The sequence below is a fragment of the Arvicola amphibius genome, chromosome 6 (genome assembly GCF_903992535.2).
Source record: "Arvicola amphibius chromosome 6, mArvAmp1.2, whole genome shotgun sequence".
Lineage (NCBI taxonomy): Eukaryota > Metazoa > Chordata > Mammalia > Rodentia > Cricetidae > Arvicola > Arvicola amphibius.
In genome coordinates this window covers 132,273,031-132,291,079 of record NC_052052.2, presented here as the reverse complement: position 1 = coordinate 132,291,079, position 18,049 = coordinate 132,273,031, and the positions used below count along the sequence as shown (strand labels likewise).

At 41.0% G+C, this 18,049-nt stretch overlaps 1 protein-coding gene across 1 annotated transcript; it reads right to left on the bottom strand.

The window, feature by feature from the left end:
• Positions 1-2,097: 2,097 nt before the first annotated feature.
• LOC119816792 (serpin B9-like) lies at positions 2,098-10,345 on the bottom strand. The gene is made up of 6 exons (XM_038333753.1): positions 10,178-10,345; positions 9,066-9,203; positions 8,471-8,588; positions 6,596-6,738; positions 3,915-4,070; positions 2,098-2,502 (listed from the first exon to the last, which is right to left on the bottom strand). Exons 1-6 carry the CDS (start codon positions 10,343-10,345, stop codon positions 2,098-2,100), a joined length of 1,128 nt encoding a protein of 375 aa, XP_038189681.1.
• Positions 10,346-18,049: the final 7,704 nt, after the last annotated feature.

Here is an 18,049-nt window from a genome sequence, read left to right as displayed (position 1 = left end):
CCTAGCTTACCCTGGTAAGATTAACTTCCTGATAGGAAATTGATGGTGTTTTATGTGTATTTTTCTGATACTTAACTTATTGACTTATTTCATATGGTTTACATGATTATTTGCTTATTGATTAGTTTGTTTGTGTGAGTGCACACTGTGGTGCTCACAGAGAGGTCAGAGGACAACTTGCTGGAGTTGGTTCTTTTCTTCCCTCATGTGCATTCCGGGAATCAAACTCAAATTGTCAGGAGTGGCAGCAAGTACCTTCACCCATAGAGACATCTCTGAGGCCTATTACTTACAGAAGTTTTTATCTGTCCTTCTTCATTTACTATTGATTTTTGGTATCCTTTTCAGTCTTAGGATATTGTTTAATGTATGTAAATGTGTAACTTCTACCCTACCCCATTAGCTGAAGCATTTTTTTTTCTTTTCATTGGTTATCAGCACTTTCTCTTCAACTCAAAAACAATCACAAGTATTGGAATAGCTGGATGTTCATATTATAAAAGAACCACACTGGGCTCCTATCTCACACCATATATAAAATTTAATCCCAACTAGATCAGTGACCTAAATATAAAAGCCACAAGCTGTGAAATCCTTAGCAGAAAAGATGGGGCAGTTCTTTGTGACCTTGAGTTTGGCAGTGGGATTCTTAGCTGTGGCAAGGATAGACTGAGTTACAAAAATAATATGAAGTAAATGGGACTTCACTAAAAAAAGAGAAATCTGTGTGCATCAAAGCACATTATTAAACAAAGCAGAGAGAAAATTTATATAAAATATACAGAACAAATAAACCTTCAGAAACAGAAGATTGGTAACTGCAGGCAAAGGGAGGGAAGAATGGAGAATCACTGCTTTATGGTTATGCAATATGTTTGAAAGGGGATGAAGATGAAGACAGGCACTGAAGTTCTTATCCATATATTGTTGATTTTTGTTACAAGAAAAATTGCAGTTAAACTTATCTTTTAAAATACCCTTATTTTTAAAGTCTATTTGTATGTGTATGATTCTGAGTGAGATTACATGCACCTTGTGGGTATAGGAGCCCACTGAAGAAAAGAAAAAGGGCATCAGCTCCCTTGAAACTGGTGTTACAGAAAGTTTTTAGCAGTCATGTGTGTGCTGGGAAGTGCACCTGGGTCCTCTGCAAGAGCAGCAAGGTGGCCTAACATATGAACCATTTCTCCAGCCCCATTATAGTACTCTTTCATGGTGAAATCACTCTTAACTGCCTGTAAGTGGTACAGCATAGGCTATATGGCATAGGAAGATATAACATTAGCTCTTGCTGGACCACAGCGTCCAGTTGAGGGATTATCTAAGATGCAAAAGATTAACAGATAAGGATACCACCATAAGTAGCCCAGTTAAAATCCAAAGTGCACACACGATTGGTGAGAAAATGGTCTTTAAGGACTTTATAGTATTTAACTATTACAGTGGGTTGTGGATAAACACAATTGTCTACAGAAGCATAACTTCTGCAAGGAGAACATGTGGTAGCACAAACCAGCTGCCCTGACAAGTGGAAAGCAGATAGTAAATGCCAGCAGTTAGAGGACCACACTGTCTGCACCTGTCCCCAAGCCTAACACAATGGTGGGCACATACCTGGTGAGTAGTGGTCACCAAAGCAAAATGAAGTTAAAATGTGCATGTGCATTAAGGAGCAGTCACCAGGAAAACTGTGGTAGCGGTCATCATCCACAGAAGCATTTATTAGGATGCAAACAAGTAAAGGCAAGTGATGGCGGGAGTCAAGGAGCCAGGAAAGCACAGTGTATATAGTAGGCATGGCTTGTCTGTACAGTAAGTTGTGGGTGTTGACTTAGGGTTACCTTAGATAATTTGTAGGCTATCTTGTGGGATTTGTCTGCCTCCATTGTTGTTTACATAACAAGAAATCAAAGCATTCTGTGGTCCTGTGACCTGGCAGAGAGCACAGATGAATGTCAGGAGAGAGCATCTTATTATTGGGTTGCTAGGAGGAAAGTGCCCTCATCTTGGACCATAGTCAACTGTATGCCCATCTTTCGGGTTGTAAGAATTGTCAATATGCTGAATAGAGAACTGTTCTCCACACAGTAATTGTGCCTATGGAGAGGAGAACCTGCCACAGAACAGGAGGCTGTTGGTTTCATTGTGCCTGATGAAGAAAAGGAAGGGATGGTCAGCACGGAACTTTGGGACACCAGCAGATGAGAAAAAGACTATAGATACCATGGTAGAAGCTGCAGCCTCAGTGCCTTCTTCATTGACCTCCACAACACTCTTGTGAACACACTTGGACACACACAGGCCTCTCTCTGGAGATATTCCTGACAAATCAGCCTTGCCGTCTTGGAAGGCATCCACCATTCCCAGGTGCTGAAACACAGACTTCATGTCATAATTCTCTTGCAGTTTAAATTTTGGAAGGAAAACCTCAACCCTAGTGCTCCTCATAAAGTCGGATTTGGTCCAGGCTGTTAACTTCTCAAAGGTGAGATTGTTTTCCACCTGCCAAAGCAGAATTAAACACTGTCAGATTCACACTTGATATCTTACCCAGAGCCTCATAACCACTTCCTGTTCACAGAACCTTCCATCACCCTATATGGGGCACTGCCTATTCACAGGGTCAGGCAGTGTGAGGGTCCACTGTCCTGCTAGCCTATATGTGACTTCTGGAGGCCAAGTAGCCTGGGATAGGAAGAACTGGGTGTCCTTTTCTAAATTCCCTCTGAGGCAATTTATTTTGACAGGTGTCCATGTTCTGATGATTATGGTTCAGGCTGTGTTTGCTTTTGTTTTCTTGATTTAGACCTAGTTTTGAAGATTGTTACATTAAAAATGAAAAAAAACCCAAAAGAACTCTTGGCATGAACTATATTAGAAGGAAGTTCTATCCAGAGTTGCATTCTATGTATTTTGTGGGCTTTTGTAACTTTAATGTGATATTCCTCCTAAAGGCTCACATGGTGAACCCTTATTCTGGAGGCAACATTTTCAGAGGATGCTATCTTTAATGTATGTATGAGGGGTCTAGCTGAATGAAGGAAGTAGTTACTGGAGGTGTACCTACGAAGGTCATCCTTTTCCTTTGTCCCTTTCTCCTTTCTCTTCCTATTTACTTTGCTTCCTATTTACTAAAAGGTCTGTAGTCTCTGCCACATGCACATGTCATGATGGAAACCAAGAACAGACCCAGTAACTTGAAATGAGCCCTCTGAATCCATGAGCCTACATAAATGCTTCCTCTCCTAGGTTATTCATGTCAGGCATTTTGTCAGTGATGAACAACTAACACCAGAGAAGCGATGCTGCAGTTAGGGAGTTGTGTGGAAGAGTCAGGGGAGCTGCTCTGATTACAAAGACCCCCTAGGTCATGCACACTGCCCTGTACTCCATTCAGAGGAAGGATGACAGACTGTGGGGTTTCCTGCTCAAGGAAGACCAAGCTGTACCATTATGGTGTGCTTGACACTGTATTGCCCAGCTGGCACCTCTCCTCGTCCTCTTTGTTGGGTAAAAGTGCAATATGTTTTCTGTCTATTTTATGTTCTCAGATGTTAAAATGAAATACTAAAGAAGATCGTGATATGGATTATATTTATTCAGCGGGGCTGTATTCCAAGCAGTGTGTTAAGTTCATTGTCTGAGTTGGTCTTTATTTTATCCTATCCGGTAGCCATCGCCCATCTAGTGATGAAGTTATTTTCTATGTCAAGGTCACACAACACACAATGGGAGTCTTGGACACAGGTTTGATCTCAAAGCGCAGCTCTTGCGCACAACTCTAAGCTGGGTATCACCTACTCAAATGGCAGTTGCAAATCTGCAAACATTGCTTTCTGTACTAATGAGAATGGATCCTGGATCCTTCTCATGGATAGTGAGAGAGATAAGTGCTAGGGACTCTCTTGCCTCACCTGGCTGAGGTCCACACCATCAACTGGAAGCAGGACCACCAAGCTCAGCTCCATGCCATCGTAGGGCATCTCCAGCACCCGTGCCTTTACTTCATTCACGTAGGCGAGGTTAAATACGTCTTCCCGGCACATCATCTGCACTGGTCTTTCCTCACTCTGAACAGAAGAATCCAGAACATAGAAGATGTTATTGAGAGAGGTCAGAAGGTTTCCAAATAAGCTGCAGTTAATGCAGTAAATGTTTTCAGCACTCACAATATTCATGGGCCAGTGAACACTTAGGCAATGTCTGCCAGCCTCTTCCTGCTTTCATTAAAATTAATTGACTGCAAGCAGATACGGAGCTGTTGAAGATAACGTTTCTACAGTTGTGATAAAATCCCATGATGAAAACCAACTTGGGGAGGAAGGGCTCATTTTCTATTACAACTCTCAGGTCACATTCTATCACCGAGGGAAGTCGAGCAGGAGCTCAGGCAGAAGCTGTGGAGGAGTGCTGCTTGTTGACTTGTTCTCCATGGATTTCTCAACCTGATTTCCTATACAACTCAGGACCTCCTGCCCAAGGTTGGCACTACCCACAGTGTGCTGGGCCCACAGCAAACATTAATCAAGAAAGGTGCCCAACAGACTTGCCTTTAGGCCAATCTTATGGAGGCAATTTCTCAACACAGAGTCCTTCTTTTCAAATTGTCTGGATTGTCTCAAGTTATAGCAAACCTGTGCAGGGATTTACTAGGGAAAGATGATGTGTTATCCAGCAAAAGAAATGTGCCATTCAAATAATAATACTTTAAAATCCTACTTGGATCTAAAATGTTCCACAAAGATCCAAGATCCAAAGCCTTTGTCCACCGGATGGCACTACTGAGATCTTGCCAAACTTTTAGGAGTTAGGGGTTAATGGGCAAAAGTTAAGTATTGGGGAAGGAGGACTCCTGAAGGGGTATGGGCTCTGCAACCCCTTCCTGCTTCTCTCTTTTGCTCCCTGATTGCTGTGAGGCAATGAAGCCCCCACCATGCACTTCTACCATGCTGTACTGCACCACCACAACCTGGAATAATGGACAAACTGACCATCCTGAAACTGCTGGAACCATGAGCCAAAAAGCATTTCCTCCTTGTGAGTTGACTATCTCAGACAGTTTGTTACTCTAATGGAAAGAGGACCATCCTATTAGATGCAGGATTTTGATCATTTAATGTGCTCAACAATTATATCTAAAGGCCGGCTGTGGTGGCACATGCTTTTAATCTCAGCACTCGGGAAGCAGAGGCAGACCGATCTCTGTGACTTTCTGAGACCAGCCTGGTCTACAAGAGCTAGCTCCAGGACAGGCTCCAAAGCTACAGAGAAACCCTTGAAAAAACCAAAAATAAATAAATAAATAACCCCCCAACCCAATTATGTCTAAGGAGACAGCATATAAATAATGGAAAGTTTTCATCAAGTAGACTGAAAGATTTTCATAGTGGTGTGAATGGACCCACAGACAGATACATCCTTTCAGCAAACCATTCCTGGCAACAGGAGTATGCATGCTCAAAGGTTCACAGTGGGTCACAACCTTCTAACACATCACAGAGCAGAAAGTTCAGGAGCACAGACACTCACAGGCTTTGGGTGGAGCTCCATCCTGATAGCCAATCAGAGAGAAGGAAAATCCCATTTAAGTTACTATAAATTGGAGACCCTCTGGACAGATCTCCATGTATCTTTGCGATGCAATTGCAGTCTGATGACCCATCACAGGCAGACAATTCTTGTGCTTTAAAAGCTAAGGGCCCTCTGGACAGAACCTCATGAATCTTCCTGTGATTTAATCCAGTTTTTTTTTTCTGTTACGATAGTTCAGAGACATTTTTTTAAATGTAGAAGAGGACTGCCCTTCAGGAAATATTTTAATTACAGTGGTATATTAAACATAAAAATTTGCTGCAGATCACCTGCAATAAGGATTAAGCTACCTAATAAGAGGACTCATTCTTTTACAAAGTTTTTTAAAGTACCCCTAATAAAAAGATCATGAGGAGTTTATCATTCATAATGCTTCAAAGTGCATCAATTATATTTTTTATAGGAATTGGGCAAATAATTCTAATATCTACTGTAATTCAAATTATACTCCAATTAAGATGGAGTTCTTAATCACTCAGTCTCAATATTAGAATGCTATAAATACTCTTTAATAATAATAAATTGACCAATAATTTAAAACAATTATTTTAATTAAAAATTACTCTATTACATAAATGTTTGTATATCCCTTTCTACTCTGCCTCATGCTGCATATATATATATATATTATACTATGCTAGCAGCTTAGTTTTGCTATTATGAACATAAGGAAAATTGAATTTCTAGAATAAGGTAGGAACAATGGTTTTATGAGAAATTATCAGAAGCAGTTATAGTCACCAAAAGAATATAAAATAATACAGGGAGTAAACATTCTTTATTCCTATCATTTTACTACAGAGTTTAACTTTTCATTCAGAAATATAAGTTCCAAATGATTTTCTGTACTTTTCTTTTTCTTTCTGGACTGAGGATCAAGCCCAGAACCCCCACAAGACATGCGATATTTACCACTGAGCCACAGAGCTACACACTCACCACTGCACATTACCATACAAGTTCTTTGTCACACTGTCATGAACTTTTGAATACTGTTCCTTACCTGGTTTATTTTAAAGGGCATTTCCCTTGTGCATGCTTCGTCAAACTGTTCTTGCCACTTTCCTTTGAAGTATAAGGCATTGACAAGAACCAGCCTGGTCTCTGAATCAACTGAGTCTCCTGACATCAACTCTGGAATTTTTTCTTTTGAGAAAGCAGAGATTTTATTCAGGTTAATTTTATACATGTGTGAGAAATAAGCTGATGTGACATCTGGGCAGAACCAAGCATCACAATTTCAAATTTGCTGAATGTAGATAAACATAATAAAAAATATCAAAACCACACACCAACATCCATGCTTGACCCACTGGAGGTCACGGCCAAGGTGAGGATGCTGAAAGATTTCCAAGTCCCTCAAGGAGAGCGAGTTTGGGAAAAGCAGAAAAAGTGACTCCAGGATGGAGAACAAGACAGCAGGAAATGTAGAAAGGGGTTGCCGGGGACCTGGGTCCCCCCTCCCCATGTGCTAATCTTGGTTACCATCTTGATTGGGTCTAGAATCAAGCAAGAGACATGTCTCTGGACAGATCTGTGAGGAAATTTCCCAGAAAGAGTAAATAGTAGAAAGGACGCTCCACATGATGGACAATGTCTTCCTGTGCTGCCCCGACTGAAGGACTGAGGGAGAAGAGGCACTGCTTTTGCCTGCCTGCCTTCAGACCTTGCTGGTGAGTGTGTCTGTGCTGTTCACACCTCTGCACCTGCCATTTTCAGCTGACACTGGAGCCCAGTAGCTTTGGTCTTCATGTGGACCAAGACTAGTGACTCTCTGGAATCCTCTAGGCTTTCCATGTGAGACTGACTAGTAAGGTCTCCATTCTCATCCTCTCCACATGCAGATGCTCAATGACTGCCTACTCTGCCTGTATTGTGTATGCAAATCTATTAAAGCCCCTTTGTAAGATGTATTCATTGCGTTCCTCTAGAGAACCCTGCCAACACACTATTCTAAACACAGCATCTCATCTAGCACTCTGTCATCATGCCCAGTTCTAACATAGCACAACATATCAGAAACTCACATACAAAAATTACTTTGAGGAGGAAGTATTACTATTCTACATATCAGAGTCCCATCCATCCCTAGAAGAGATAACACAGGTAAAAGGACATATTCCCTTCTTCTTTATTAAGGTGTATCCTTTAATGGTGAGGAGAATCCCTGCTAATTTATGGCATCAAGAATGCACAAGGTTACAGCAAGAAATTCACAAACACTTGCTGAGTCTTTAGGGAAATACTCTCATTCTATTCTCTCTCTATCCAAAATAAAAACAAAAAAGGTTCAACCTCAAATGGGAGGCTCTTTTAGGCCAACATAACTGAGTGACCCTGACAGGAAATAAAGCTTAGTTTCACCAAATGTAAGTCAGAGATATGAAGCAGGAAGTGTGGAAGCAGAAGCAGGAATCCTCTTTAGAGATAAAGATTGTGGGAGCTGAGGCAGCACAGAGTGCAGGAATTTCCAGCCCAGGGCAAGATTATGGGGAAGGTCTCCACATGAATCGCCACGGTGGAGTCACATGACCTGCCAACACTGCAGACCACACCTTTTTTCTAATGCAAACTGCTAGTCTGAAAAGTCAGATCCATGAATTCTTATATTTGTATCAGCTACTCTGTCCTGAAGAAATTACAATCAACTCTATTTTTAAAATCAAAGTGTCTGAATAAAACCTCCACGATTCACTGAGGTCTGAATTATACCACACATAATGATGCTAGTCTGCATCCCTTTGACTCTCTGAAATAACATGAGATTAGTTCATGGAAGGAGAAGGGAAAGTTGAGAGAAAGAGGAGAGAAAACAGAACAGGGAGGGGTGGATGGAAAGGACAAGAATGTGGGGTGTGAAATATCTTGAAATTCTGACCTTCAGTCTGTTTGGAGACCCACGTGTTTATGTGCTTCCTGGACTCCTCTGGAGCTTTGGCAAAGGACAGCTGCTCCAGCTCCGAGTGGTAGAACTGAAGACAGGACTCCTTATAGGTCTTTGGAGAGAAAAGTGTTCAGGAAATAGCATTGCAAAATAAAGTATCTGCAAGCAAGCTTCCCAATCATCTGAATACACTGGCATTTAAAAGAAAACCAACCCCATACTAAAATGAGAGTAGCTATCACTTTAAAGAGCACACATCATTGTGTACTAGGTCTTTGTAAGTGAGAATCACCAGATGTGAATAAATAAAAATTACAAGTAGTCAGGTTTGAAATATTTAAGGTATCACTATAGAACTACACTCTTTGGGCAAGGTTAGGGAGTTGAGTTTCCCTGTGTATCTTAGGTTGGCCTAGAACTTGTGACTCTCCTGTTTCAGCCTTTTAAATGCAACTGTTGTAGATGTGGTTCATCACATTGGCTAGAACTTGATTCTTAATTTTTCTCAAGTTCTCTAGAGTTCTTTAGTAGAGATCTATAGCAACAAATATTTGAAATCAATTGTTATCAGTTCACTGATTCAACTTACTGGGAGCAATTCACAAGTGATCTCTGCAAAGAGCCTGTTGGCCACTCTAAGCGAGTACTTTCTGTTGGGCTGGTTCAGATTACTGAGAAGCCCCTGGAAGCCTTGATGAATGTCTTCCTCTGTGTTTAAACAAAGTGCCTGTGGAGGAAAAGAATGAAACATTTTGATGAAATATTTTGGTTGCAAACGTAATTTTCAGGATAGAGAGATGGCTCAGGCAGTGGAGTATATGACACTCTGATGCGAGGCAGATTGGAATGGAAAAAAAATTAAAAACAGCAATTAACCTCCCTTCCCAAAGAATAATTATAAAGTCTGTTCTTGTAAAAAAAAATAAGATCTTAAAAACCTATGCTTCAAATAATTTCAACATCTCTTTTCCACCCCGCTGCTGTACTTGCTACTGACCCTAGCTCTTCAAGCTTGCTAGGCAAGGGCTCTACCACTTATAGAGTTATACTCACCCCAGCTTTCCTCCATCTTTCAAAACAAACAAACCAACAAGCAAACACAAAAAGCTTTTCATTTGACACTATGTTGCCCAGGCTAGCTAGCCTTGAACTGGGGATTCTCCTGTCTCAGACTCCTTAGTAGCAGAATAAAGGCCCATGATGCCAGGGCTAGTGTGAATCTATTTGTGCAGCATTTTCTAAGTGAAGTCTGGACACAAGTTTGAGACTTCCCTTAAAGTTATTACTCAAAAAAAAAAAAAAAAACCTCACTGTCCTGAAAGAAGTCTTATTGGGGAATGTGGGAGGCAGGTGGAACAAACAATGGCTCAATGATTGAGAGCACTGGCGGCTCTTCCAGAGATCCAATTCCCAACATCCATATGGCAGTTCAAAACTGTGACTCTTGTTCTAGGGACTCTCACTCTGATATAGACATACATGTGGGCAAAACACCAATGTATACAAAATAAAAATAAATTAATAAAAAGGAAGTCTTGCTAAAGGAGATTGTCTTCTTCTTCTTCTTCTTTTTTTTTTTTTTTTTTTTTTTTTTTTAGCCACTGGCCCATGAAATAGTGTGTGCATATTCCGACCCTCCCTTCTCAGCATCTCTTAGGCTGCTACTTACTGAAGCAGATGCAGGGATGACCAGCAACTGACCTGAGATATCTGGACTGCAGTGTCTCCTTTCGCCCCCAAGAGGACCATAGCTAGAGCAGAGGAGATGCTCACAGGAGAGTAACATACATTTTTCGAAGGGTTGTTTTGACAAAGGATCTTTAAAAGGTGGATGGCAAAGGTGCCGTTTGCTTCAGACAGAGTGTTCATGATGCAATCTGGAGGCAAAGGAGAAATGGTACTCAGCACAGCGTTGAAGGTTCACTGATCTGACTCAGAAAAATCTGGAACTCTATTCTTGGTTCTCATTTCAAAGTCATAAGTACTTAAATTTCAACTTAAAATTTTATTCTCAGTCACAGTTCTTCCAGTTTTAAGGTTATTATCTAAGTGTGGTCACAGCAGCAGACCAAACTAGCATCTGTCCCAGATATGTAGGTAGAAGGTCAGATCATCAGGACTGCACACACAGGACACGGATGAGAAAGGGGGACTCTAGTCTCCTTCCATACAGTCTAGCTTCTCTCTTTGAAGATGGTGAGGTCCAGGATAAAGAGGAGGAGGAAGAGAAGAGGAAGGGAAGAAGAAAACAGACATGAACATCCAGGTCATGCGTAGTCAACATGGGATCACTTATTTTGAGGAGGGAATGAGGAGAGCTCAGATTGGAGCAGAGCCTGCTGATCTTTAGAGGGCACAGAGGTAAGAAAGACGTTAATTCACAGATACTTGAGAGAGGGCTGAGGTAGTCAAATGGGCTAGGTGGCAGGACCAGAGAGGAAGCAGGACAGAGGACAATGGAGAAAACCACTGAGACCCAGCAGCACCTATGCCTGACGGAGATGGATCAATAGATCTTCAGGACTCCAGCACTAAGCCCAGGTTCACTGCCAGTGGCCAACTGGGGTTTCTAGAGAATTTTCTTATGTGAACGCCCACCAGATACCACGTACCCTCTGTCACTTTTACTAAAACTCAGATCCTGGAGTTCCTTACCTCGACTCAGGCTGGCTCTACTAAACATGGACTCTGCTGGTCCCATCGACTTGGACTGAGCCAGGCACCCCCTTTCCTGTCTCCTTTACAGCCTCCAAGTGCAGTGCTCAAGGCTTGATGCTCCTGGAGTGCAGTCTAGCAGCCTACCCTGTTCAGGAAGGCTCTTTTATTCACTGCAGGGTCGTGACATCATGCTCTGAGCCTCAAGCAAGGAGTGGAGGCACTGACCTGACCTGATTTCATCCAGCTCTGTCCTCTGCTGGCTGGGGACGGGTGGGGGTTGGGGAATACCTGGGCCTGAAGAAAGGGAAAAAAAAGAACAGTGGGAGCTTAGGGTCTCTGAACGACAGGGCACCAAGGGAGAAGCTTCCCCAGGGTGCCAAAAGAACCTAGAAGCTGTAGCTGATTATAAGCCTCCATCCATGCAAGAGATCCAGCTGTGAAGAAGTTGGCTCCAGGTGTCCTGGTAGGTCTGTGCTAGCATAGACCTTGACACAGAATCCTGGTGCTAACTTTCTCAACTGCTGGGGTATAGACTTCTGCACTGGAGGACTTCTCCTTGTCAAATGGCAGAAACAGACATGGAGACAAATTTGCACAGAACATCGTGTGCTCCATCCCTGGAGAGGGCACAGTGTATTTGAACAACTAATGAGAGTCCTCCTCAAATTTGGAATCTTAGGTGTCTCAGGTTTTGTTTTTTTTTTTAATTTTTGAAATTAAAATAATGTATTTTATGTCTGTGAATATTTTGCCTGCATGTATGTCTGTGCACTAATTGCATGTCTGATGCCCACAGAGTTCAGAAGACAGCATGAGAACCCCTGGATTAGAGTGCTTCTGAGATTCTGGGGATGTTTGTCCACTTGACTATGCTGATGGTAGGTTAAGAACTATGACCCATGACAGATGTATTTATATCAGAAACTCTTGTTCTCAAGATACTAATAGTCTTCTAAAGCATACATTCAGTGGCTTTGAATATACTTGCATAGCTATATGACAGTCATTACCATCTAATCCCTGATTTTTATGTGTTCTTCTGATTATCAATAGCCATTTCCCACACCCACCCTCCTGCCCATCAACCAGTAATCTGCTTTCAGCCGATTACTGATGATTACCAATGACCATTTCTTGTGAATGAAATATGTGGTTATTTGTGTGGTCTTTTTCAACTACCTTGATGTTTCCTAGGTTCATTCTTACTGTTTCACATGCCCATGATTGGGGTGAGGGCCACAGACATGCTGCACACTGCCACCTTCAATAGGCTGAGTTCTTTTCAAAGACCTAAACTCAGGTCAAGCCATAGTTCTTCGCTTTCCCTCAGAAAGGATTTTCAGGATGAGCCAGTATAACACAGAGTTGGATTTATTAACACACACACACACACACACACACACACACACACGTAATATACAAAGAAAGACCCAGTAGGAAAAGAGAGGATGGGGCACATATGAGCATTCATGTGTCTCAAGGAGAGCACAGCTTCAGTGTCTTAGCAGTAGCTACACATGTGGCTTTAGTGACTCTCAAAAGCTACATTCTAAAATGATGCTAAAGAACCTAACCTTCCCTCATTTTATTTACTTGACGTCCAATTTCTATTTGTTCAGTAATTTAAGAGCAAATTGTAAAACTATAATAATTTAAGCCACATGAGACCAAGACACATAAACAGAACTTCAACACAGAAAGAAGCCTTGCTGGGAAATAGGATCATTAGAGACTTCACACACACACATGATCAGCTCACACCATCTACAGGAGCACACAGCTAGTTCTCCCCAAGGTCAAGGTTTCATTCTGCTGAGCCTGGGAACTCACTCAATTTCCCACGCCCTGCGGCACACTCAGTCTAGAAAGTCTTCCTCTCCATGTGCTCTCCTTTCTGGCTTATGGATGCCCAGATTTCCACCAATCTCTTCCTCCCAGAAGCTTCCTGGTGCCATTGGTTTCTCCAGGGCGCTCATTTTCTGTGGCTTGGCTCCATGTGTCCACAGAGGCTGCTCGTACCTCTTGTCTTCTAACCCCTGACCCAGCAGGAAGTGACAGCAGCTGAAGGGAATCAGCTTGAGGCTTTCTTACTCATCTTGCTCCAGGGAAGGGTTCGGTCCTTTACGTGCAGCATCTGCTTCCTCAGTCACCCTGTGTTCTCCACCCTGAAGGAGATTTCAACCTTTCCTGTCCCTAGTGTTACCTTACCTGTTGCTTATGGATCTGCATTAATTAGTTTAATACCAGCATTTGCCACACTTTCTGCATACTCTAGAATCCTTGGGGCTTCTTTTTGGATTGTTCCTGAAAAAATTGTTTCTAGGAATACCTGTCTACAATTCCTTTTCATGTGACCCTGTTTACCACAACTGAAACATACGACATTTTGCTTTTTCTTCAAACTTTTAGAAATTACTTCTTCTATCAGAATAGCATCATAAATGTAAAATCCACTATCATCCGTATTTCTAATCCATTCATTTATTCTTTCCAATCTTCCCTTTAAAGGCCTAATACCACCTTTGCATTCTGAATTAACATTTTCAAAAGCCAAAAAAAAATCTATTAATATTTGTCTGACTTCTGGATCAGATACTTTTCTATTTATAGCTGATGTCAATCTTTCAAGAAATCAGTCAAGACTTCTTTTGTGCCTTGTATAATTTTAGTAAATGACTCAAACCACTTTCTTGATTCTTCAACCCGATCCTAAGCATTTAAAACTTCTAAAAAACATAGCACCAAGGTGAAACTAACAGATTCAAGCTGACTTTGTAACTCAGCACATTGACTTTTACCTAGAAACTAATCTTGAGAAATATTAATACCTCAAGCCCTATTTCATTGTTCTATGACCCAACTTCCCTTTTCTACCATGTTTGCCTTTGTAACTGAACATCAGCTTCCAATATCACTGTTGCCAAATCTTTCCAGTCTTCGGGGAAAATTCTGCTCTGATTTGTCCATGAATTTAATACCTGCTTCACATAGGGTGACTGCATACCATATGAAATGACCACTTTCATAAACAGTCATAGCCCATAGCAAAATGGCACTTTATAAAGGTAAAAGGGAGAACCCCATGCTAGGATGAGGTGTTTAATTTTAATTGAGCATGTTAATTAGGAGAGAAAATGGGACTTTTGATTGCTGGACTTCAATAGTTCAATACCAAGTTGAGCTTTGATAGCAAGTTTCTGGAAAAATTTGGAGGTCTAAAATGTGAGCCTATTTCCACCTTAACCAAAAGTCAAGAGTTGGAACTTACCTCTATTCCTTCAAGGTCATTGTGTTTCTACCTCAAAAAAAGGTCCCACCTAGACTCAAATCAGAGAGTTTTGCCCTCTCAAGGTTATTGTCAACAGGTGTGGCTAATATCCAGACCTTGTATTTCAGAAATAGAGAAGTAGATACCTTTCTACCTCAAACAAAAGTCTAAGGATCCAACTAAGGTTCCATTTTCTTTAAGGAGATGACATTGGATTCCACCCAGGAAGAGGTTTGCCTACAGAATGTTTTGGTCTAGGGTGTATGACTTTTTTTGTCCTAGCAACAGAATGTTTAACTATGGACATAGCCTGAGACCTTCAACTGGTATGTTTGCTTCCTTGTATCATGTTAATGCAGTTTTTTAAAAATCTTACTCCTCCCTCTTAGGGTGGGGATAATTTAAGCATTTGGAAATTAAATGTGTGCAATTTTCAGTAATCACTGGAACTCACTCCCTGTAATATTCTACATTTTTCTGTTTTATTATTTTTATACATGTCTTTGTATTCTTTACTAATTTTTCTAAATCCCCATGCCCCTACTTTTTCAAGTGGTATTTTTGGTGAGAATGGTCCCCAACAGAGGAGGAAGTGACCAAATAAGAGAATAGATCTTGGTGGCTAGCTTTAGGAATGTAATGTGATGGTTTTTAGCAAGGCAGATGATATCAGTGAGAAGGGCAAGACCTGCCAGGTACATGAATGCCAGGTCAGGGCTGGCTTAAAGTCCTTCACAATGTTTTTGAGATCTGTCCATATCTTGAGAGGGAGAGAGAGAGAGACAGAAAGAGACAGAGGGAGAGAGACAGAGAGAGACAGAGAGAGAAAGAGAATGGAGATTGATCCATATGTTCTGTGACTCCAGAGAACCTTGTGCACCCTGCCTAAAACTTTCACATGAGATGTGAGCTCTCAGCTACTTCTCCAGTACCATGCCAGCCTGCCTGCCTGCATGCTCATCACCATGATGGTAAGTAAGCCCCAACTAAGTGCGTGATGTTGTGAGACTTCTTCTTGTGATCTCCCTGTAGCAATTAAAATAGTAACTAACACAGAAGTTGTTACCAGGGACTGGTCTGTTGCTGGAAGTGGTTTGTCTACACTATTTGTTGAAGACCTGGTCCAAGGAGACATCAGAACAGACAATAGTGTGTATCGCTTGGTTTTTTTTTTGTTGTTGTTTATTTACATTTTGCCCACCTTCCTCCCCTTGTTCAGGAAAAGAAAGATGATAACCAAACAAGTTGCCAGTATTTAAATGGTTACAGTTTTGGGGAAATGAAGGCATCCACAAGGAGATCAAAAAGTACAATTCAGTGATGATTTCTGACTTACCAGATTACTACACCTTATCCATCGAACACAGTCAGTGTCCAAAGCTTATGATGCTGCTGCAAGGGGAAATGATTCCAAAATTGCCTTGTTAGGTTGCTGTTAAAAGTACAGAAAATTGTCTCTTTCAAACCCTTCCTTTTCGTCCCTGCCCCACCTGATCCCTAGTGTTCTCATTCTCACCAACCACTTCTATTGGGATGGGAAGTTGGAATTTCCAACTAAATGGAGGGAATAAGCGTCCTTCGACCATCACCAGGGAATTCAGCAGCTGCTCCTCCATCCAGTTGTATGCAATTTTTCCTGAATTTCATACATTCTTGATGTGGGATTCCCCTCTGTATGCTGTGAATACCATTGGTTAATAAAGAAACTGTCTTAGGTCTGTGATAGGGTAGAGTGGAGCTAGGTAGGAAAAACTAAACTGAATGCTAGAAGCAGGGAGGCAGAGTCAGAGAGAAGCCATGTAGCCTTGCTAGAGCTGGACAGAACTTTCCCCAGTAAGCCACAGCCATGTGATGATACAAAGATTACTAGAAATGGGTTAAATTAAGATATAAGAGTTAGCCAGAAATACGTTTAAGGAATTGGCCAAATAGTATTGCAAATAATATGGTTTCTGAGTGATTATTTCAGGGATGAGCAGCTGGGAACTAACTAGTGGCCTTCATGCAATACATTCTGATGGTCTTTTTAGGACCCAGTAGAGTATATGCTCAAAAAGATTAGGGAGAGGGCTCTGTCCATGTGACTATGTGGAAACCACCTTCCACACTAAGTGAAAAATTTCCTGTGCAGCTGCTTTCAGTCACCCACATTTCTTCCAGCAACCCTTCATCTATACTTTGTAAATAAGCTCAGTAAATTACCTGGTTTCTCAGAGTAAAATTTAGTGAAATCCATCATTGTCATGAGAATCTTTATGAAGAGTAAATTGACATTGACCAAATGCCAAGGCTAAATGTAAGAAGGTGTACTTATGGAAGATCCTCTCTCTGGAAGATTATGTCTCATGACAGTAACCTGTCCCTCTGTTCCCTAACTGCCCATGCTCCCTGACTATATGAGGTGACCAGGTACTGTGCTGTCAAATTTGAACCTACCAGATACTCTGTTGTCAAACTCACAGTTTTGAGGGAATCGATTCAGGATATCCAAGTAATGCCCATGGGGCACACTGGGCAATTTTATAAAACAAGACTCAGTGGCACTAAATTCTCTCTCATTTGTCAATCATATAAGGATGTCTGGCTGTGACTTCAAGAAGAATGGAACTGAAGTTCACTCAGATTTGGTCCCAAGTACCACTCCCATCCTACTAGGCATTATGTCTAATATATATGGACAGAGACATCTATTGCTGAGAGGGCTCTGCCAATTACTTGCTTTGATTGACTCTCGTAAAGGGTCCAGGCATTCATTTCCTTATTTGTAAGCCTGGTGAAACAGGTCAGTTGTGCAATCACATTTTAATCTGTCAAACAAAATGTTTGTTGCTCTAGATGTAGAAAAGACCATTTTTTTACTTCATCACTTGGACATTCTTCATGAGGTATATGATACCTAATCTCAAAATATATTGAAGAGACAAAATAATAAACACATGGTAATGCCATGAAAACAAGTTCATAAACCAATAAAATACAAAGAACTTTTGGAAATAAATGTACACACTCAGAGCTATATAATCTTAGAACTTTACAAAGGTAGTATTGGAGAAAAACACTGCGTTTTTAACAAATGGACCTGAAAAACAGGATTTTCATGTAGAACAATGAATTCATGTCTCTCATATGAATGTGAGTGTCATAAAATGGGAAAGGGTACTTAAAATGTGATTATTCTCTCTGGGCTCACCTTTTATGAAAAGCAAAAGTAGGGATTTTGTGAGATGACATTATGCTTAGACTGATGAACATTAAGGTCCAGCTCCTGACTGATTCAGTGTAAAAACTTTCCTAACCCACATAATTTCTTAGATCCTTCAGAAAGTGAGAGAATCAGCTCAGCCTACTGTTTGACAAGAAATTTGCAAACAAGTATTATACATGCAAAGCCCTATACACTGTAAGACAGTGCATCTATTAGAATAAAATTGGTGGCTATATATTCTTTGGGAAATTTCTTCTTTCATAATTTTTTTGTGAGTTTCACATTGGAAAATCATTGTAGCTAAAGAAAATATTGAGTGACCTGAGAAGTAATTTTGCTTATGAGAGGAACTACATACTAAAAGCAACAGCTTCTGGAGTGGGAAGAATCTCTGCTTAATTAAAAATGCACATGGTCCTCCTGTAGAAGCATGTCTACATGA